This window comes from Callithrix jacchus, chromosome 4 (assembly GCF_049354715.1).
Source record: "Callithrix jacchus isolate 240 chromosome 4, calJac240_pri, whole genome shotgun sequence".
NCBI classification, from domain to species: Eukaryota; Metazoa; Chordata; class Mammalia; order Primates; family Cebidae; genus Callithrix; species Callithrix jacchus.
Genome location: NC_133505.1, coordinates 164,990,132 through 165,012,995, shown reverse-complemented (window position 1 = coordinate 165,012,995; position 22,864 = coordinate 164,990,132). Strand labels below are relative to the sequence as shown.

The 22,864-nt window shown below is 41.9% G+C and overlaps 2 protein-coding genes across 27 annotated transcripts in view; one reads left to right on the top strand and one right to left on the bottom strand.

The window, feature by feature from the left end:
- Nucleotides 1-4,549: 4,549 nt before the first annotated feature.
- On the bottom strand, nucleotides 4,550-21,563 carry GTF2H5 (general transcription factor IIH subunit 5). 2 transcript variants are annotated; one of them, XM_017971516.4, is made up of 3 exons: nucleotides 20,913-21,563; nucleotides 19,812-19,884; nucleotides 4,550-4,949 (listed from the first exon to the last, which is right to left on the bottom strand). In XM_017971516.4, exons 2-3 carry the CDS (start codon nucleotides 19,844-19,846, stop codon nucleotides 4,769-4,771), a joined length of 216 nt encoding a protein of 71 aa, XP_017827005.1. In that variant the 5' UTR covers nucleotides 19,847-19,884; nucleotides 20,913-21,563; the 3' UTR covers nucleotides 4,550-4,768. The 2 variants fall into 2 exon arrangements, with proteins under 2 accessions (XP_017827005.1, XP_017827004.1); XM_017971515.4 differs by having other exon boundaries at nucleotides 21,518-21,563.
- The window catches only part of SERAC1 (serine active site containing 1), an 84,847-nt gene continuing 83,497 nt past the window's right edge, over nucleotides 21,515-22,864 (top strand). For 24 of the 25 annotated variants that reach the window (XR_004742192.3, XM_078370388.1, XM_008995306.5 and 21 more), the window contains exon 1: nucleotides 21,651-21,768. Coding sequence is in view for 1 of the 25 variants with exons in the window: in XM_035297055.3 (XP_035152946.1) it covers nucleotides 21,530-21,768 (239 nt within the window). In the remaining 24 variants the exon portion in view is untranslated. Of the gene's footprint in view, nucleotides 21,769-22,864 lie in introns of all 25 variants that reach the window. The other variant, XM_035297055.3, reaches the window with a different exon arrangement.

Below are 22,864 nucleotides of genomic sequence, written 5' to 3'. Positions count from 1 at the left end.
GCATCGTGAAACCCCGTCTCTACAAAAAACACAAAATCAGCCAAGTGTGGTGGTGCCTCTAGTCCCAGTTACTTGGGAGGCTGAGGCATGAGGATCGCTTGAAACTGGGAGGTTGTAGTGAGCTGAGTTCATACCATTGCACTCCAGTCTGGGCAACAGAGTGAGAGCCTATCTGAAAAAAAATAAAAATAATATAATAATAAAGTCCAAACTAGACTCGGTAAATGTCTGAGGATAACGAAAAAAAAAATACTAGTTTTGATGAAAATGGATTGTGATCCAAACATTCTATATGAGACTAATTATCATTCAAGAATGAAGCCAAAGATAAGAATGGTCTCAGAAATGTTAACTATTTAGACACCATTCCTGGTAGAGTTGCTCAGAGAGTTTTGAGATCAATGTAGTATCAGACCACTGGTGGACTAACTACCCAATGCTGTTTTTTTCAGGAATTTTCCTCCTCCTTCATCTGTTCGTTTCTGCTCTGCATTATGACAAGTGGGGAAAACAATGTATACGTGTGTGTGTGTGTGTGTATATTTTTATTTTCCCCTTTATCATTGTGCTCTTCTAGATTCAAGGTAACTCAATTTCCTAACGATCTGCTTTATATATTTTAGGGGACTTCAAAAAGTTCATGGAAAAAATGGAATTAAAAGATAAAAATATAAATTTTTATTTCTCAACATACACTCTATTAAGTTCAAGCAATGATACCAGCCATTCAGTCCATCCCTAAAGACCTGAGGGTCCTGGGAATTAACCATGTCAATACAGTTATTTTTATTAACTGAAGAAAAACAGATGCACTTTACAGATTTTTTACGATTGGGAAACAAACAGAAGTCAAAAGGAGCCAAAGCAGGCCTGGGAGATGGATACCTAATGACTTTGATAGAAATTCTAGCAAAATTGCCCTTGCTTCATGAGAGAAACAGGCAGGAGCACTGGCATGGTGGAGGAACCTCTGGTGAAGCTTTCCCAGTCGTTTCTCTGCTAAGCTTTGGCTTTCTCAAAACACTCTCACAGTAAGCAGACGATATCTTTATTTGGTCCTCCAAAAAGTCAACCAACAAAATGACTCGAGCATCCCAAAAAACTGTTGCCATGACCTCTGCTCTTGATCAGTCTGCTCTTGCTGTGACTGGGCCACTTCCACCTCTTGGTAGCCATTATTTTGTATTTTATATTGAGGATCATACAGGTAAAGCCATGTTTCGTCTCTGTTACAATTCTTTGAGGAAATGCTTCAGGATCTTGATCTCACTTGTTTAAAATTTCCATCGAAAGCTCTGCTTTTGTCTGCAGCTGATATGGGCTCGATGGTTTTGGTGCCCATTGAGTGGAAAGTGTGCTCAACTTTTTCAGTCAGATTTACATAAGCTGAACCAAGATGCCTATGGTCCTGGCTGTCGTTTCTGCTATTAATCATTGGTCCTCTTCAAGTAGAGCATGAATGAGATAATCTTTTCCTCACAAATTGACATGGTCTGCTGCTGTAGGCTTCATCTTCAACATTTCTTGTTCTTTCTTACAATTAATCCATTTGTAAACTGATTTCCCTGGGGCGTTGTTCCCATAAACTTTTTGCAAAACATCAATTATTTCACCATTCTTCCACTTAAGCTTTGCCATACATTTGATGTTTGTTCTTGCTTCAGTTTTAGCAGAATTCATATTGCTCTGATAGGGACTCTATTAAACTGATATCCTTCTTAGTGCCTCAATAGATCCCATTCAGACATGTTATGATGTTGAGTTTATTTTGTTGCAAAAATGTTTGAAATCGATGCATAATTTTTTTCATAATATGCATTTTCCATGAACTTTTGGAAGACCTCTTGTATGTTAACTTACATTCATTTCAATAGTCTTTAAAGAAGGGTATCCCGTTTACACAAATGAATACTGCCTCCTGGGTCCAAGTGATTCTCCTGCCTCAGCCTCCTGAGTAGCTGGGATTATAGGCATGAGCCACCATGCCTGCCGAAGTTTGTATTTTTAGTAGAGATGGGGTTTCTCCACGTTAGTCAGGCTGGTCTCAAACTCCCGACCTCAGGTGATCTGCCCACCTCAGCCTCCCAAAGTGCTGGGATTGCAGGCATAAGCCACCTTCTTAACTTACTGCAGCTTCAAACTCCTGGGCTTCAGTGATCCTCCTGCCTCCAGTTATGATATTTTAATACTACCACCTTTTCACAATACTTAGGACTTTGCTAAAAAAAAAAAAATAGTAAATTTCTTAGTACCAAGCATCAAAATCCGTGTTCTGGATATTTAAAGTATATCAAATCAACACTGCCTTGTGTGCACCTATGCAACAATCTTGCATGTTCTTCACATGTACCCCCAAACCTAAAATGCAAGAAAAAAGAAAGTATGTCAAATCAAATAATGCCAGTCAGATTCCAATAAACAGCCTAGGTAAAATGCCACTTACTTCCTGTTCACTCATGGTTGGACACATCAACTAAGTGGTTATAGGTGGGCTTCCTATCGTCCACAGCACACTTTCTTAATCATGTCCAGAGAAAGAAATTGAACATTTGCCCCAACACAACTTTTAAAAAGTAAGAGCTAACATTTTCCTTCATTTATTTCACTTAATTTTCATTTAATTCTCTTTGCAGTCGCTAGTCAATAGTTTTCTCATAAATATCTTTTCTTTTTTTTTTTATCTTCAGTGGCAAAAATCCTAATACCTTTGTTTTTTGAGACAGAGTTCCGCTCTTGTTGCCCAGGCTGAACTGCAATGGCACAATCTTAGCTCTCGGCAACCTCTACCTCCCGGGTTGAAGCGATTCTCCTGTCTCAGCCTCCTGAGTAGCTGGGATTATAGGCATGTGCCATCATGCCTGGCTAATTTTTTTGCATTTTTAGTAGAGACAGCGTTTCTTCATGTGGGTCAGGCTGGTCTCAAACTCCCCACCTCCAGTGATCTGTCCGCCTTGATCTTCCAAAGTGTTGAACTCCCGACCTTGGTGATCTGCCCGTTTTGGCCTCCCAAAGTGCTGGGATTACAGGCGTGAGCCACCTGGCCCAGCCCCTAATACCTTTTTAACTCTATGATTCTAACAAAAATTTTGTTTTGTGTTAATTTAAAATATTGGTAACAAATGCCCAAGGCACACTAAAAGTTGATTTAGACATGCCTGAAACATAAGATACGTTAGTAACATTTTAGTATCGCTGGAAATTCTTAAGAAGCATCTTTTACTTAACAAGTTTTAGTACCAGTCACTCATCAAAATTTTTTGCATTGCTATGTGGGAACTGTATTTGATGAGTTATATGGGGGGAATCATGTAAAATCCATCTAACTGAAAATTTCCAGATTCAGTAATGCTGTATAAGTGAGTAAAAATGTGTTTTGAATAAATATACCATAATGAAGCAGGTAAAATCGAGTTGATAAGATTCTACGTTATGAAAATTCCTTTTTCTTCTGGAAAATTCCATCACAGGAACCCATCCTAATGACACTATCTTCAGGAAGGGAAGCAAAGCACCTATCGGTTTTACTGCTTTTCCCTTCAATTGATTACAGAACTCTCTCTTGCTATATACACTTACATACACTTTTTATTTGAGACAGGGTCTCACTCTGTCACCCAAGCTGGAGTGCAGTGGCAATGATCAAGGTTCACTGCAGCTTCGATTTCTGGGATTAAGCCAGGCTCTTCCCTCAGCTTTCCCAGTGGCTGGCACATGCCACCACAGCCAGATAATTTTTCTATTTTTTTTTTTGTAGAGAGATGGTTTTGACTCCTGGGCTCAAGCAATCTGCCTGCCTGGGCTTCCCAAAGTGCTGGGATTATAGGTGTGAGCCATCATGCTTAGCCTGCAATGTCTTTTAATGTAGAATGTCCTTTCCTGTTGGGCTGACTTTGCATATGTCTGTTCCTATTTTTCTTTTTTAGATAAGTTTGATAAGTATTCTCATAGGGACTAAGGTACAAGTAGAATTTTTTTTTTTTTTTTTTTTTTTTGAGGCAGAGTCTCTCTGTTGTCCAGGCTAGAGTGCAGTTGCTCAGACTCCTGGGCACAAGCAATCCTCCCACCTTAGCCTCCTTCAGCTGATTTCTTAATAAAATAATACAGATTGAAAAATGTGACAAACAAACTTGAACAAGGAAAAACTAAAGATGCAAAGCAGCATGTGCCTTTCTCATTTGGTTGTTTCTAGCCCTCTTAAAAACAATACTCTATTTTCAGGGAAATACAATCTATAGTTTACATTCGTTTTAAATTTTCTTTATCAATAGAGCTGACTGGTATGCAGATATGATTTGTGAGGCATACATAATGGCAAAGTTCCTGCCTTGGCATATTTACACAGCAAATCTATGACATTTCTAACCGAAACCAACCACTCACATCCACACAACAAAAACGCACAGTTAACACGGATGAGCAAAATAAATACCTATGTTACACTGACAATTTAAAAGCACACTCCATTATATTCTTACTGTATTAAATTGGTATTACAAAGGCAGGAAAAGCATTAACATTTTTATTTTAATAAAGGATAAAAAAAGCCAGATTACAGTCAACTGTTAAAGCTTTTTTTTATTATTATTTTTTAAATTCTACAGTATAACAAAATCAGTCCAGGGCTTTTTCTGAACAAATGATCCCTTGGTCTTTCCTGTGGCATGCTCCTAAAACAACGCTCTATGTCTAACCAGTCACCTAAGACATCGAGTGGCAAGTCTTTCACTTCTGTTGCTTACAATTTCTAAATGGTCCATACTGAGTATTTTCATTTCTGGGTAAGGGAAAAAGCATTTTGGTCCATTAATTCTCCCACTCGCTCCTGGAGGACATTAACTAATTCTGCTATTACAAAGACGTGAGTGTCATCAATGTCTTGAATGATGAACTTCTTCCCCAGGGCATTGGACTCATCCAAGTACAGCAGAAACTGCTTCATGGCAGGATCACTGCGAAGATAAACACATGACTGTAAGATACCTTGTTGTCAGATCATACCACAGAGACTTGAGCAATTAAATCAACAGGTAGAATTTTTAGAATGATTTTTAAAGTTCTGTTACTCAATCCCTTAATTCCTCTCTGCCGCAAGTGTTAACGATTTACAGACATGGCTTCATTTTAGAACTATTAGTGTATGTTGAAGAGGCAGAGGCCAATGGCAAGATTTTTAAAGAATAATTTGTCACTACGTGAAAAAATAGAACACTCAAAGCTTTGGAGTTAGTAGGGCCCAGAATCACAGCTTTCTTAAATGATTCAAAAAATGAATTTCTTTTTTGTCTATGCCCATTACATCTAAGGAACCAGTAGGTTTTCAATGTCCTACCAGTGACAAATTAACTTACAAAACAGTTTGACAGTCACTTTGGTCAGGCAGGTATATAACAAGAGTCATACCTGGATTCAACCCAGCTTCCTCACTTACTTTGTGACTCTGAATATGGGCTTAATCTTCCAGAGCCTCTGTTCCCAACTACAAAAGTGAGGCTACATAACAGAATTGTTACGGAAATTAAAGGCGCTAACTGTCAAGGACAGTGCTTGGTTTGCAGTAGGTACTCAAGGGAAGAGATCCAAATTGAATTTTATTAATTTGTGGATTTTAGTTTGGAAGGAATAGGATTGTCATGAGGGAAAAGAGGGATACAATTTCTTCATGGGCAGCACAGATCTACAGCAAAATGTCTCTAATATACAATGTGGGAAGCAAAAGATGAATATAAAAATGTCAAGCTGCACCACAGATTTTTGCAAGAAAACAATCTCATATCATCTTTTGGTGTCCTGAGAAATTTCAGTATCAGTTGTAAAGGTAACAATTTAATCCAAAAGATGTCATTGTAATTTACTGAAAACAAGAAAAATAGTTTTCAGTACAAGCACAGGTATTAAGTGATGCTAACAAAGGATTTACTTCTATTCCTAGATGAGTATCAGCCTCAGAACTGACTTGAGGGACTTTGGCTTTTACCAAGGGACATGATTTAACTTACAAACCGACTTAAATTTTAACTGTAAGGATCATATTAGCTGGGTTGAGAAAAGACTGGAAGTGGCAGAGGCAAGAGTGGAGGCAGGGAATCCATGAGGTGACATCCAGGCAAAAGATGATGATTTTCACGTAGGTGGCAATAGTGGAAGTGATGAGAAGTGGCTGAATTCTAGATATTTACTGACATAAAACCAATATAATTTGCTAATACTGGACATGAGCTTTGAGAAAGAGGAACAAGGAAGCTCCAAGATTTTTGGTCTGAGCAAATGGAAGAATGGAGGAGATTTTTACTGAGATAAAGAAGAACGTGTGAGAACAGGTTTGCAGGTAAGATCCAGTTTAGTTTTAGGTTGGGCATGGTGGTTCACGCTGTAATCCCAGCACTTTGAGAGTCCTAGGCTGGAGGATTGCTTGAGGTCAGGAGTTAGAGACTAGCCTGGACAATAGAGTGAGACCCTGACTCTATTAATAAAAAAAGTTTTTTTTTGACATTATAATTTGAGATGCCTACTGGCCCCCGAGTGGAGAAGCTGAGTAAGAAGTGACCATTAGGCCAGGCACGGTGGCTGACACCTGTAATCACAGCACTTTGGGAGGCCAAGGCGGGCGGATCACGAAGTCAGGAATTTGAGACCAGCTTGGCCAACATGGTGAAACCTCAACTCGACTAAAAATACAAAAAAATTAGCTGGTCATGGTGACACACACCTGTAACTCCAGCTACTCAGGAGGCGGAGGGTAGGAGAATCACTAGAACTCGGGAGGCTGAGGTTGCAGTGAGCTGAGATCATGCCATTGCACTGTAGCCTGGGCAACAAGAGTGAAACTCCATCTCAAAAACAAAAACAAACGCAACCAACCAGCCAAACAAAAAACCCAGAAGTGACCACTAACCGGGAGCGGTGGCTCACGCCTGTAATCCCAGCACTTTGGGGAGCCAAGGCGGCCGGATCATTTGAGGTCAGGAGTTCGAGACCAGCCTGGCCAACATGGTGAAACCCTGTCTCTACTAAAAATACAAAAATCAGCCAGGCAGTAGTGGCATGCGCCTGTAATCCCAGCTACTTGGGAGGCTGAGGCAGGAGAATCACTTGATCCTGGGAGGCAGAGGTTGCAAGTGAGCTGAGATTGAGCCACTGCACTCTGGTCTGGGTGACAGAGTGAGACCCTGTTTCAAAAATAAATAAATAAAAAAAAAATAAAAATAAAAAAGAAGTCACCACTGAGGTAGAAAGAAAACCCAGAGAGTCCTGAAAGCAACGCGAACAAAGGCTAATCAGGAAGTGGGAGTGATCAAGTCTGTCAAAGGCTCATAGCATATAGCAAGATTAGGACTGAAAATTGACTACTGGATTCAGAAAGTCACTGGATCTTGACAATAGCAGTTTTAGCAGAGTCATAATACAGAAAGTGTGACTGGAGTGGGTTTCATATGGGGGGAGAGAAATCAGAGACAGTGAAGAGAACCAAGTCTTCTCTTTACTGAGAAATTTAGCTGTAGCGACCAGAAAGATAGATTGGAAGCTAGAAAGAGGTGTGGGAATCTGAACAGATGGGACATAGGTCTGACGAGGTTGAAGAAATGATGGAGTGACGAGGAAGTGAAGAAAAGAGGAGGTGATGGTCAGAGTTGGATGCCTGAAATGAGACTGAAGAGCTGGCATGTGGGTAAGGAAGAGAAGGTCTAGCTATGACTACATGAATGAGTGGCTGTGATGAGGTGGAGGATAAACTCAGTGGAAGAGGAGGTCAGGGACCCGGGAGAATAGGGTATCTAAAGGATCATCCACATAGATACTAACATCACTAAGGATTTGAGAGGAGAGCTACTGAAGATAGTTTTTTCAAGGAAACCTTTAGGAAAGAATGGGGTGTCTATAGATGATTATAAAGAGAAGGGTTGGTGGGTAGCCACTCTGAAGATCTAGGATTGATAACTGGGGGTTTCTATGGAAGAGGAAGGGAGAATTTCTGGAAGTGGCAATAATAAGCAAGGTACCAATCCTCCAGGCCCAATGGTACAAGAGGGTGCTGTTGTAGAGGTAAAAAGGCACCACTTGATAAGATGGTGGGAGAAGCAGGGTGCTCAGGAGAAAGCCAGGTTTTGTCCAAAAAATAACAACAAAAAACAAACAAAAAAAAAACCAACACGTGGTGGGGCAAGGAAAAAGGAAAGTTCAGAGAAGAGGCTGAGGCCACAGGGCATGCTGCTGCCATCTCACTATGTCCTAGAGGGCAAAGTGGAAAGGATTGGGGTGGGTAGGTAGGAGATGGTGAACAGGGCCATAGATCATGGAAGTCCAAGAGATGGAATGGCTTGGGGGTCTGTGGCTTATTGGGTGACTGAAAATAAGGAAAAATGGGCATATAAGGCATAATGAGAATTAGGGTCTCCAGGATGACACTGACATGAAACTCAATGGCAATTACAGCTGGTGACAGATGGGAGGAAGAATGAGGTATTTTATGAACACAGCATAATGGTCACAGATTTAAGCAGATACAGAAAAATGTTAAACTTCATATTTTCAGCAATTCCCTAATTTTGACTATCATACAGAATATGAATTTAAATGAAAAGATTTTCTAGAACGGTAACACACTGTACACCAAGAAATCTCAGAGGTAAATAATGGATTAATTATCGACAAAGAGCACAGGTGGAAACATTTTTTGAAAAAAGCTTGAAGAGCAATTCTCAAAGGAACCTGGAGTTGATGAAGCACGTTCAACAGGGTGCTTTCCAAGGAAAATGAGGAGGCCCACGGGACAGGGTAACCAAAGTTTCAGTCTCTCTAAAATTATTGTTCTTCTACTCAGACTCTTTAAAAATTCAGCTGTTTCCCTAAAATTTTCCTTGCATATACAAATAAAGGTAGAAGGGGAGGGATTGGTGGGGAGAATAAAAGGAGAGCAATTCAACAGTAGACAGGTGTGATGTCTGGGGAAGGGAGAGTCAGACAAAAACCCTGGACTTCAGTGCTCTACAACTAAGCTTTCCTTGCAAACAGGAGACAAGGGAGGACTCATATTGTGACCCTGGCACCCACTTGACCCTCCAGGCCCCACAAGTACCTCAATATATTCTATAAAAATCCTAGAGGTTTCTTAGGATACATTTTACACAATCAAATTATAAACCAAAAATAAAATTCTAAGTACCCTGCCCCTAACCCACCAACTGACTGATGGACCCTCCCCTTGGCCAAGGGCATTCCAAAGTTAACCTGAAAAACTAGTTCAGGCCATGATGGAAAAGGTGGTCAGGCATGCCTCATACCTGCCTGCCTTTGAATTCAGGCATTGCTGACCAGTATTAACATTAAAACAGAGATCTTAAGACCCACACAACAGACTTTTTGTAGCAATGAAACACCAAATTCCAGCGTGACTCTTGTAGAGCATCACATGGAAGATAGCAGGCCCTGAAATTGTATTGTACCCCAAAATATGTTTCTTTGACATATTTTGAAATGGCCCTGCAATGTGTCTCTTGTGGGGAAAATCTACTCTGTAGAGAATCCAGGTCTTTTCCCTGATCCAGGAGTGTCTGGCACTTTTTACCTCTGATAAAAGCTCTGAAGCCTGCTACCTGGAGGCTTCATCCGCATGATAAAACCTTGGCCTCCACAGCTCCTGACCTTAACCCATACATTCCATTCTATTGATTCCAGGTCATTACATAATAACTGTTTCAATCAACTGCCAATCAGAAAATCCTTGAATCTATGCCTGGAAGCCTGCCCCCATTCCCTTTGCTTCGAGTTGTCCTGCATTTCTGGACTGAACCAATATAAGTCTTACATGTATTGATTGATTTTTTGTCTCCCTAAAACGTGTAAAACCAAGCTGTAGCCGGAACACCTTGGGCACAAGTTGTCTGGACCTTCTGGGGATATGTCATGTGCATGTCCTTAACCTTGGCAAAATAAATTTATAAATTAATTGAGACTTGTCTCAGACACTTTTTGGTTTACAGGATGAACAGCTGTTTTGTGTTAGACCTTTAAAATAAACTTTGGGTCCAAATGTAACATAGTAAAAGACAAACAGGACATTGTAACTTACTGTCCGTGTGTAACGGATTATCTTGTTACAGTTTGAGCTCAGTACATCCAGACAACACCAATTTATTCTCAGTAACTGGCTGCTACTAACAGGTATTAAAAATAGCAAGAGTTAAGTGGTTATGAAGACTAATCTCTTTGGGAATTTTCGAAATGGAATAAATTTACATAATTTTAATGAAGTTAGAGCTGAATCACTAAAACCAAGAAATGCCTCAGGACTCACATCTGTGCTGAATCATCACACCAGTGCTTTCAAAATGTCTGCCATTTGCATACCATCCTTGCTACTTTAGCCATCTCTTGTAAGTTTTGTTGGGCTGGCATAACAAAATAAATATTTTTCTTTATATTGCCTTTAAATCAACTAACTTTTCATCTGGTACAAAACCAAGAGTTTGATGTGTCAGTTTCCTTTTCTCCTCAAATAAATTAAACTGTTCATATAAAAAAATTTCTCTTTTTTTTTTTTTGAGACAGAGTCTCACTGTCACCCAGGCTGGAATGCAGTAGGTGCTGTCATGGCTCACTGCAGCCTTGACCTCCTGGGCTCAGATGATTCTCCCACGTCAGCCTCCTGAGTACCTGGGACTACTGGCATGTGCCACCACGCCCAGATAGTTTTTTGTATTATTATTTTTAGAGACAGGGTTCTGTCAGGTCAAACTTCTGGACTCAAGCAATCCACCTGCCTCGGCCTCCAAAAGTGCTGGGATCACAGGTGTGAGCCAGTGTGCCTGGCCTATTTTTCTGTTTGACTCCCCAAAAATGTGTGTTCTTCAAATCATCTTGAACACTAATGGTATTCCCCACATTTGGGGAAACATACAGACAATACAGCTTAGAGGAATGACTGGCCAGTGAACACTGAAATAACTCTTTAATGTCAATCGCCTCAAACTTTTTGCTTTTTGAGACAGGGCCTCACTGTTGGCCAGGCTGGAGTGCAGTGGCACAATCTTGGTTCACTGCAGCCTCAACCTCCTAGGGATCAGGTGATCGTCCTCCCTCAGTCTCCTGAGTAGCTGGGTCTACAGGCACATGCTACCATGCCCAGCTAATTTTTGTACTTTTTGTAGAAATGGGGTTTTGCCACATTGCCCAAGCTGATCTTAAACTCCTGGGCTCAAGCAATCCTCCAGCCTCGGCCTCCCAGTGTTGGGATTACAGAAATGTGCTACCATGCTTCGCATGCCTTAAACGTTTGAAAGACAATTTGAGACTGAATTCTCAAGCATGTACCAGAAGTAAAGATAATATGTAATGATTTTAAAAGACTCTTCAATTATTAAAAAAAAAAAAAAGACACTCAAAGTTTAAAGGACATTTTGTTATGAAACAAAAAAGGCCTGGAATATTCCTATCTGAACACAGAGCCATTCCACTTCCATACTGAGGGAAGCAAAACAAAAAAAACTAACCCCAAACCAAGTGTATATTTACACACTTTAAGTCCCAGGATCAGGGCTATGGTACAGAAAAGAAACGTCTTTGCCTTGGAAATGTGAAGGGCAGATATCATGAATAAACCCTCTCCAAAAGCAGCTTAGTATAGCTCCTATAAAGTATGACTCTGAAAAGGATTATACCATGATAATCTACCAGGATGACGCAGTGAGCTGTAAAATAGTCTGGTCAAAGCTGTCAGCACTGACAATCCATTAGAACAATCTTGCCTTAGTCAATGCTAAAGTATCTTTCCTAATAATAATTGACCAACAGATAATATTACTTAAAAAATGTTTAAGTATTTCTCCATAAATTCCATTATGTCCTGGGAGTAGACTGTTTTAGAAAATTTGTTATTAAATGTGAAATAGCTTTGTTTATAATTAGGTTTATCTCCCTTTTAAAAGCATTTTCCAAAGTGTTTTCTGAGTCTGGGTTTTGTTCACTCTGAGATATAGGTAGATTAGAGCCCAGCATGTTATAGGTGCTCAATAACTATTTCGTACATGAGGAGGGTCTTAAGAGAAAGAGACACCATAGGGGACACTAAGTTAACCAGAAAACAGCTCCATTTTCCCAATAAGACATTTAATAGGGGTTTTACTGTTACAAAGACACAAAAGTCTAAAGACAGTATTGGACCCAGGAAGCCTATCCCTAGGCCCCAGCTCCGCCAACCTAAATATGTATAATGTATAAAGTCACTCACCCTCTCAATGTCTCAGGCTTCTAACTAGTAATGAGACTAGGAATTGGATCCAGCTCCTCATTCACACACTTTTTTCTTTTTTTTCCTTCTCTTGACCCACTGATCAGAAAACCCACAGCACCACCTCGCCGGTGATGTACCCACTAACCCCGAGGCTTCAGTCATATAAAGAAAACAGTCATTCTTCTGTGCTCTCATGTTTAACCATGACTTTTACTTAGGAAATGTAAGTATCAAACCAAGGCTGTGGAGTGCTCCACCTTGGAAAAGAAAGCTGAAAAACTGATTGGCAGCCTGGAAGCCACTGGCCAGACCACCAGGTGGCCCATTACTCAAGATAACCACTGCAACCAGATGCTGACCACATACTGTACCCTTCACGTGCTTTGCCCAGCCCAGCCTGCATACCTTAACTCTGATATCAATTCCCATGCTTCACCTAATCAAAAAATCCCTACCAGCTTTTGTGGGATCAGCCGCAGAGTTCTTGATACTTCACTGTCTCCCTTGCACTTGTGTATAAGCCCTGAAATAAAAGCCTTCTCTGGGAAAACTGGGTAGCCCTGCGTAAATTTTTATTACATAGGGAGCCAAAGAGCCTGTGATCTGTAATAGCAATGTTAGTACCACAGCTACACTGCAAAGTTGATGGACTAGAGAGTATAGGCAGAGAGGTTTATGTTACAATCAGTTCTATCCTTATCAAATGATTTACTATTTTGATTACAAAACCACTAATTATACCATATACATGGCATAATTCTAAGACATACGTATATCCTTTTAGAAAGCAAACACAATATTATACTTAGTTTTATACTGGAGGGACAGTCTATGTAAAGTTTAGTAGCTTGGGCTCTGGAGGATTTAAAACCCCAGTTTAACAGCAGCCATGTAACTGAGCAATTGATGAACTTCCCTGTATCTCACTTTGTGCATCCATAAGTGGAGATGTCAGCACCTACCTCAAAGGGCTGCTGTGAGAACTAAATTAATATTAGCAAGTGCTCAGGATAGCATATGTCACATGGAAAACAGTGTTATTACAGGCACCCAGGTGTTTTCATTTAACATTATTGTGCAATATCATTTCCCTGAGTCACTTAAAATGTCTGCAAATATTTTAATAGCTATATTATTTGATTTAAATATGCCACAACAAATAAATTTATTTTTCTAGTACACTAAATATACATTTTTATTGGCAGTTCTGATCATTTCCTAATTTGTTTTTCTTTTTTTGAAATGGAGTCTTGCTCTGTTGCCCACGCTGGAGTGCAGTGGCCTGATCTTGGCTCACTGCAACTTCTGCCTCCCGGGTTGAAGTGATTCTCCTGCCTCAGTCTCTCAAGTAGCTGGGATTACAGGCGTCCGCCACCATGCTCAGCTAATTTTTTATTTTTAGAAGAGACCGGGTTTCACCATGTTGGCCAGGCTGGTCTCAAACTCCTGAACTCAAGTGATTTGCCCGCCTTGGCCTCCTGAAGTGCTGGGTTACAGGTGTGAGCCATCACGCCCAGCGATTTCCTAAAGAAAAACTTACAGATGGAATTATTGTGTTAAAGGATATAAAAGCACAAAACACCCACCACAAGTTGCTTTCAGTTGTTTCTCAGATTACACTTCTATCAGCAGCTTGGTGGAGTGCTTGCTTTTTAAAAGCTATAACTGGAAGACAACAGCCTCTTCATTTAAAAGCTATTTTGATATATAACATGCTAAAAGGAGCCCTAGTATACACACCTGTTTTGAACTAAAACTTAAATCTAATTTGACAAGAATCTCATTTCATCCACTGTGAATCTCACTGTGGGAACACAGAGGCTCTAAAGGAACATTAACTAATTTCGAATTTCAGCTGAGATCACAAACCTGGACTCAATTCTGTTAACAAAATTCATTCATTAAACAAATATTAATTAAGCCATATCTATATGCATATATATGTATATATACATATCTCAGGGACTGTTTTGGGTGCCTGGAAAACTTCAGTGAACTAAGAAGCAAAGGCTGAGAAAAAATTTATGCATACTGAGAAAAGATACGGAACAATGGTTAGACTGGTTTTGTCATACTTCTTACTTGCTTCTCACAACATAGGTTTAGAAGCCAAACTCATAAGGATAAGGGTGGTCTAATAATACATATTTCTCCAGATTCTTTGCTATTGTGATGTAAGCTGGTTGGAATTCAGCAACAAATTTTTTGCTGAAACACTTGCCAAACCAACTGTAGCAACTGTTACACCAGAGGTCTGCTCCAGCACCTGGAATTGGACACAGACATACCCTGGTCACGTGTTGCTTGCTTTGGTAATTGCTTGGGTGGCTAGATTTGGGAGAATACTTATTGTGAGCCTGGCAATTGATGGTAGATCCCAAAAAAGAGAGTTTTCACCAACCTTTCAGTTTTGACATAAAATTGTAAACTTATAAACTTTCCAAAAAAATTTATAGCCTTTAATTTTAGTATTTGATAAGCCCTTGGGAGTTAGGATTTTGACTATATCCAAGGGCCCTGATTTTTTAATTCCCTGAAGGTAAGAATAAATGGCCACCATCATAATTTGGTTTGCTTCTTTAGCAGACTCAAAATCAGTTAAACGCTATAGGGTCCAGCCCTCTAGGGTTCTGTGAGGCCCTCCCTGCTGATGCAGAGATGAAAAACTGTAGAAATAAAAGACACAGACACAGAGATAGAGAAGAGAGTTTGGGCTCAGGGGTCCACTGCCAATCAAAGCTCGGAGACCTGCAGTGGCACCGAGTGCCTGGACACTCTGACTTTTATTGAGTACAAAGCAGTGGGCAGGGAAGGTAGGGTGAGGTAATGGTGGTAAGTGATAGGGTCAGGTAAATCACATGTCTTGGAGATAGGGGGCCCAATACTTTCAAGCAGCTGAGGTGAGGAGAAAAGCTAATGCATCAGCACTCTTTGAATATTTGTCAGAAACATCAAGGACACTAAGACTATGTTACTATTAATTCTTATCTTTTAAGAAAAAGAAAAACCAGGTGTAGAAGCAGGGTGTGAGAGCAGACATGGAACGTGATCACTGAAGCACAGCATCACAGAGACAATGAAGCCCCCGCAGGTCTGTTCTGTGGATTTCCCTGATAGTTGTCAGGCCTTGCCACAGAGCTTGGAGAAGCGGAGTTTTCTAACTTCCCCAGGAAGGAGATGTCTCGGTCATTTTGAACATTTCCTTCCCTAGCCGGCTAAACAGCGGGCACTTTCACAGCATTGGCGCTGCCGCACAGCTGAGGTGACCTCTAACAGCCCTGAGGTGGGCGTGACAGAGGGCTCAGAGCATCTTGCCTCAGGATCACTTTGTTCACAATGTCTTCTCACCTCAGTTCCATGCTTCATAACCTGATAGTTATTAGTAAAATTAAAGGTTATATCGAGTATATATCTTTATGATTATAAGTAACTATAAGATTATATAAAGGAATAACTATGTTTTAATTCTAATTCTTTTCTAAATCAGTATTTCTATGGGAACAGGCTGAGGCTTCAGACCCTTGCCACGGCACCTGTGCAGTTTCTCCCCTATAAAACATAACTGATAAAAATGGAGTTTAAATATGGCAGTAAGTCAAGCCAACCTAAGATATATGTGGAACAGCACTACGTAAGCGATTACACATTAGCTTGTATTAATACAATGATGGACTGGAATTTGGAGATACTTGGGACAGTGGAAGCAGCTGTGAGATAGGAATTCATCAGGACTAGTTTCCAAGACAGGAGAGACAGTAAACCACAGGTCAGAAGACGCCACCCATAAGCAAGGATACAGTAAAGAAACCAGCCAGAACCAAGATGGTGACAAAAGCAAGCTTCTCTACTATCATACGCTAATCCTAATGCCTGAGCACGCTAAAAACACCCCCACCAGCACCATGACAGTTTCCAAATGCCATGGCAAGATCTGGAAGTTACCCTATATGGTCTGGACCGGGGACTCCTGGTTCCACAGAATCCCTGTCTCTTTTCCAGGAAACTCAGGAATAATCCACCCCTTGTTTAGCATATAATCAAGAAATGGCCATAAAATAGGCAGTTAGCAGGCCTGCTGCCCACCTGCCCCACCCCACCCTGCCTATGGGGTAGCCATCCTTTCATTCCTTTATTTTTTAATAAACTCGCTTTCACTTTCACTGTTGCTCACTCTTGAATTCTTTCCTGCATGAAGCCAAAACTGACTTGGCCTCCAGAGCTGAGCCTCAATTTTGGTGTCCTGCAACAGTTGTAGAAGATCCTTGAATGGTTTACCTATACACTCCAGACCTATCAAATCCCATCCTCCAATACGCCTAAATGCTTCATGTAATCCATGGATATTATGAATAAACAGACTCATGCTGATACTGTATTAATAACAAGCTTCTCCTTGGCATCAAATACGTACAGGAGGGAAACTGAGTGACTTTTTCCAGTTACCACCCTAACATCGGCATCTGATTGCAAAGGGGAATCCACTAGCGATGGCCGTCACGTACCCTTTGTGACTCTATGTTATTTCTTAGGCCCAAAATCTTTTTTGGAAGACCTGTGTTTGGGGAAGACAGAGTTACCCTTTTGAAAAATTGTGCAGACTACACTTTAGAAATCACTTTGAATGAAAAAATTAGTTTTGCAAGGACAGTACCTACCTGTAAAATAAACTTAACAGCCCTGGTGCAAAGCACTTCTCCATAGGGAAACTATTAAACTGAAGCTGATTAACAGTACTTCTCAAAATGTAAATGCATCTTAACAAGGTCCTTTTTTTTTTTTTTGACAGAGTTTTGCTCTTGTTGCCCAGGCTGGAGTGTAATGGTGTGATCTTGGCTCACTGAAATCTCTGCCTCCTGGGTTCAAGTGATTCTCCTGCCTCAGCCTCCTGAATAGCTAGGATTATAGGCACCAGGCACCTGCCACCACGCTCGGCTAATTTTTTGTGTTTTTAGTAGAGACAGGGTTTCACTTTGTTGGTCAGGCTGGTCTGAAACTTCTGACCTCTGGTGATTGACCTGCCTTGGCCTCCCAAGTGCTAGGATTACAGGTGTGAGCCACTGAGCCTCGCCAACAAGGTCCTTTGCATGCACAATTCTGATTTAGTAGATTTAGGGTAAGGTCTGAGACTCAGTATTTCTAACAATCTCCAGCTGATGCTATTGCTGCTAGTCTGGGGATTATCCTGAAGTGCAAGGGGATGGACAGACATTAGAGAGACCAGGCAGAATTCAGAGGCTAGATACAGAACAGCAAACCAGGCACTGAGACTTCAAAGTCTCGAGACCCAGAGTTTTGTTCTTTTCTTTTTTTGAGATGGAGTCTCGCTCTATCATCAGGCTAGAGTGCAGTGGCATGATACCAGCTTCCTGCAACTTCCGTTTTCCGGTTTCAAGCAATTCTCCTGCCTCAGCCTCCTGCGTAGCTGGGATTACAGGCATGCACCATCATGCCGACTAATTTTTTTTTGTATTTTTTGTAGAGACGAGGTTTCACCATGTTGGCCAGGATGGTCTTCATCTCTTGACCTCATGATTCATCCGCTTCGGCCTCCCAAAGTGTTGAGATTACAGGCGTGAACCACCGCACCTGTCCCAGAGTTTTGTTCTTTAAGATGCAATCTAGCCACCTTTTTTTTTTTTCCAAATTAAAACGTAGGTTTAATGCAATTTCAATCATCATGCCAAAAGGATTATTTTGGAAACAGACTAAATTATTTCAAGGTTATTCTAGAATAGGCAAAAACAACAACAAACAAAAATGAATGTGGGAAGGGATGGGAGAGAATAGAAAGGGGAGTAAAATTATGTGACTAAGGCGGCATCAAGCATCATTGGGAAAGGAAATAAACAGTGGAGAACTGTTTAGCTATTTGGCAAAATGAGCAGACAAAAAAGCTCAAAACAGAAAAGCAGCTAATTTAGATCCTCACCTCATAATATGCCTCTCCTTCCAATGAATTCTAGATGGATGAACCTTAAAACACCAAGAAAAACACAAAACCCCCACAAGAGAAGTCAATGTTTAACAAACCCAGGGGTGAAGATTAAACTTAGAATTGGAAGAAACAAAAGGAAAAAAAATTGATAGCTGACATTCTGTGCATGTGTATCCTCTGTATTTAAAAATAACACTAAAAGGCCAACCAGGAAAATGTTTATGTTATGACAAATGAATAGGAAAATAAGTACATCAAACCTAGAGTCTTCAAAAGACAACAGAAAAGTGTGTTTTGAACTGCGGGGCTCCAGATCCCATCCCCTTTGCTTTTCCCCTAGGGGTTTATTCTCATCAACGTACATTCAAGTCTTTCACATTAAAATAAAATTAACAAGAACCTGAGCCCTCACCATGTCCTTCCTCAGCTATCCGTTTGCTCATTATTACAGCAAATCTTTTCCAAAGGCTCCATTCCCACTTCCTCACCTCCCTTTCCTTTTTCACAGTGCTCCATCTGGCATCTGCCCCACCACTCCATTAAAACAGCTCTCATCAAAACTGCAATCTTCATCTCGGGCCAGTTCTCAATCAGTGCCCAATACAGCCCACTCATCCCTGTGAAACACTTCCTCCTTTGGCTTTCCTCCCTCCAATCGCACTGGCTATTTTCTTCTTAGTTGCCTTTGTTGGTGTCTCCTCTACCCAAACTCCAAATTGGCACAGTACAAAAGGTGGCCCATTAGTCAGGTCACTATAGACTCCTTGAAACATGGCTAGTCTGTGAGATGTGCTATAAAATTAAAATATGCATTTGACTTTGAAGATGAAGATTTCTTTTGAAGACTTAGTACATGTTGAAAGCACAGTGTTTTGCATTTACAGGGTCAAACAAAAGAAATTAACTTCACCTGTTTCATTTGACTTTCCTCTTGATGCGGCTAGAAAAAATGTAAGCCTATTATCTGTGGCTCGCATCAGATTTCTATTGGTTAGTGCTGTTCTAAATGTTGGTGGTGTCCTCGAGTTCGTCTTGCTCCTCCTCAGCCTTGCCATCATGGAAACAGTAACATTATCCACGCCCATCACGGAAACAGTAACATTATCCACGCACTGGCTCATATTAGAGGCACAGAAAGGTAGACAGCAGTATTTTCAGACAATGGGAGTGTCCATAGAGCAGGATTCCCAGGGTTCCTATACATTAGATTGCTTTGAGGAACTTACCCCTACCCATTATGGTTTTTAGTTTCTCCTTTGTACTGTATCTAAAGGAATTTAAGAAACCCTCCCCATCTGGCTCTTTTGTTTTTCTCTTTTATAAAGTCCACAGTCTGTAATGGTAAAGACGTAAGCAAGTTCCTAAACTCTTTCAGGCCCTAGAATTCTAGTCATGTTTGAGGAGAATGCAAGCACTGTTTCTCTAAAGATTTATCTAACAAATATGCTGCCTCTGATCATGCCAGTTCCATCAATTCAACAGAAGAGACTGAAATCTGTCCCAGTTGTTATACAAGAAAACTGAAGTTGGGAAAGCAAAAGACTTGATTTCATGCATATCTTAAAAACAGTAGGGTTCTGGAAAAGATATACATGTAAGTCAAGATTCAATATTTAAACTTCAAACTCATAAAGCATCAAAACTACTAACCATTCTATAAGCACTCCTTTCAAGACGTTGACCATCTTTTCTCAGTCAGAAGGTTCAGATGACCTCAAGAATGCTAATAAAAAGAAAAAGGTGACATTAAATTAAAAATCATTAACTTTCATATATTTTGGGGATGTGCCTCTGAAATGAGGCAACATATTAAACGTCAATATTTAACAGTTAAGTCTATGAAAGACAGTTAACATTAAAGAAAAGAGACATACTGATTTTGTAACAAAATTAAAACGAGTCTGCTTGGAATATTAATGCCACATCTTACTTGCTAACTATTCTACCCACGGTCAATTAGCTCTAATAGAAGCAAGCGGCCTAACTACACCAGTGTACCCAATCCAGGTGTAAACCATCCAGTAATCAAAGGATTTCTTTTCCCATTCAGGATAATGACAAAGGGTAAGATCCTGAAAAACAGGAATCAAAGAAGACACTTCTGAAAGGTGCTTCAGAAATTACAGTGAGCCCAACCACCTCATTTTATTGAGACAAGGTCTGGCTCTGCCGCCCAGGCCGGAATGCAGTGGCCCGATCTCCGCTCACTGCAGCCTTCGCCTCCCAGGTTCAAGCAATTCTCCTGCCTCAGCCTCCCGAGTAGCTGGGACTACAGGAATGAGCCACCAAGCCTGGTTCATTTACTGTATTGTCCAGGCCAACACAGTGAAACCCCGTCTCTACTAAAATATAAAAAATTAGCTGGGCGTGGTGGTGCGCGTCTGTAGTCCCAGTTGCTGAGGCAAGAGAATTGCTGGAACCAGGGAGGCGGAGGCTGCAGCGAGCGGAAATCGCGCCACCGCACTCCAGCCTGGCGCCTGGCCACAGAGGGAGACTCTGTCTCAAAAAAAAAAAAAAAAAAAAAAAAAAATTTACTGTATTGTATTTTGTGTGTGTGTACATATATATATATATACGCATATAAAAAGATATATATATATATATATATATTTTTTTTTTTTTTTAAATTTGAGACTGAGTCTAGCTCTGTCGCCCAGAGTGGAGTGATCTCGGCTCACTGCAATCACTGCCTCCAGGGTTCAAGCGATTTCAGGCTGGTCACGAACTCCTTATCTCAAATGATCCACCTACCTCGGCCTCACAAAGCGCTGGGATTACAGGCGTGAGCCACCGCACCCGCCCAATTTATTGTATTTTTATTGGAGCTGGGGGTTTCACCATGTTGGCCAGGCTGGCCTCGAACTCCTGGTCTCCAGTGATTCGCCCGCCTCGGCTTCCCAAAGTGTTGGGACCGCAGGTGTGAGCCACCGCACCCGGACCCAACCACCTCATTTTACAGATGAGGAGACCAAAGGAACAAATTAAGTCCTAGGTCCCGGGAAAGTTAAAAAAAAAAAAAGGACAAGCCAGATCTCGTGCTCCTTCATTAAATAAACCACATCCCCCGCGGACCTAGGCTGGAAGGCAACCACTCAGCGTCCGCCCACTTAACCTTCCACTTACACCTGGGTGCAAAGCGAGCCGCCCCACAGGAAACCCACGATTAAAAATGATTGCGGGACCGGCGTGCAGCTCCGCCAGGAAGGGCCCGGAGAGAGTGCAGAACACCGCCCTGTGCCCCCAGCACCCGGTGGACAGGCTTCTGGGACTTTTCTCTTCTTCCCCTCTCTCTTTGGAACCCCTCAGTCTTCCCGCACCCTACTATCCCCACCCGCTCCAACGCTCGCCACACACACCTCGGCCCACAGATGCAAAAGCGCCTCGGCGTCGCCGACAGAGTGCGCCTGCGTCTATACGTCATCGCGCTAGGGACGCTGTTGAGGGTGGAGCGAGCCGGCGGGAGGCAGGCCCGCAGCGGGCCGAGGGGGCGGGGTCGTGAACCGCCCGCCGCCTGGTGGAGGGCCCGGGCCCGCCACCGCAGAGAGGGCTCCCCAGCCTACGGGGTGCGGCGAGTGGTTGGAAACTGGCCGAGTCCGCGTGCCGGCAGGTAGGACGTGGAGGCCCGGCTGGTGTGGGGGCGGACGGGGGCGTCGGCGTAGCTGGGCGCGGTAGGCAGTGGAGAGAGGGGAGGGCGGGGGCCTGGCACGGCCGGGCACCACTGTGAGGCGCGCGGACCCGACCGATCCGCGGACGCTCTGCGGAGCGCGAGGGCCTCTTTCTGGTAGTCGCGAGCCTGACTCGTCTTTCCCGGTCGCTGCCTTTCTCTGGCTGCTGTCGAAGCCTCGGGGAGTGCACCTGCCAGTTGGTCTTCCCGGGCTCGGTAGTCACGGAGAGATAATGAGGACAAGTAGGAAACCGCCTCACCGGTCACATCTGAGCCTTCCCGACTGCTGCTTCCTGCTCCCTCTCTAACCCCATAGATTGAACAGATTGAATGCCGAGACATCTCTAAAACTCGGCAACAGTCATTTTAAAGTGAAAGACCCCAGAAGGTTCTAAAGTTATTCTCTTACCCCAAATCTGTTCTGCAGTCTAAAGGAACACTCCTCATTATTTTTACTAGTTAAGATATGAGGTTCTTGTTTTCTGTTCCTTAGATTAAATTCTATTTCCCCAATTAAGCTCATGCTGCTTTTTTTTTTTAATCTTTTCTTTTTGGAGATAGTCTCGGTCTGTCGATCAGGCTGGAATGCATTGGTGCGATTAAGCTCATGCTGCTTTTTTTTTTTTTCTTTTCTTTTTGGATATAGTCTTGGTCTGTCGGTCAGGCTGGAATGCATTGGTGCGATCTGGGCTCACTGCATCCTTGGTCCCCTGTTCAAGCAGTTCTCCTGCCTCAGTCTCCGTAGTAGCTGGGATTGCAGGCGTGTGCTACCACGCCCAGCTTATTTTTATATTTTCAGTAGAGACAGAGTTTCGCCATATTGGCCAGGCTGGTCTGGAACTCCTGACATCAGGTGATCCGCCTGCCTTGGCCTCCCAAAGTGCTGGGATTACAGGCGTGAGCCACTGTGCCCAGCCTCATGCTGGTTTTTTATTTTTATTTTTTAACATTGTGTTTATTCATGTGATCTCTTGGGAACCCAGCTCTTCCATTTAGTTCCCTCTTTCTGTCCCTCAAATATTTTCCAGCTGGTGATTTC

Coding starts and splice junctions, on each gene's coding strand:
- GTF2H5 (XM_017971516.4), bottom strand. CDS start 19,846: ATGGTCAACGTCTTGAAAGGAGTGCTTATAGAATG. Junction 4,950..19,811: donor AAAGGAGTGCTTATAGAATG/GTTAGTAGTTTT, acceptor TTATCTTCGCAG/TGATCCTGCCATGAAGCAGT.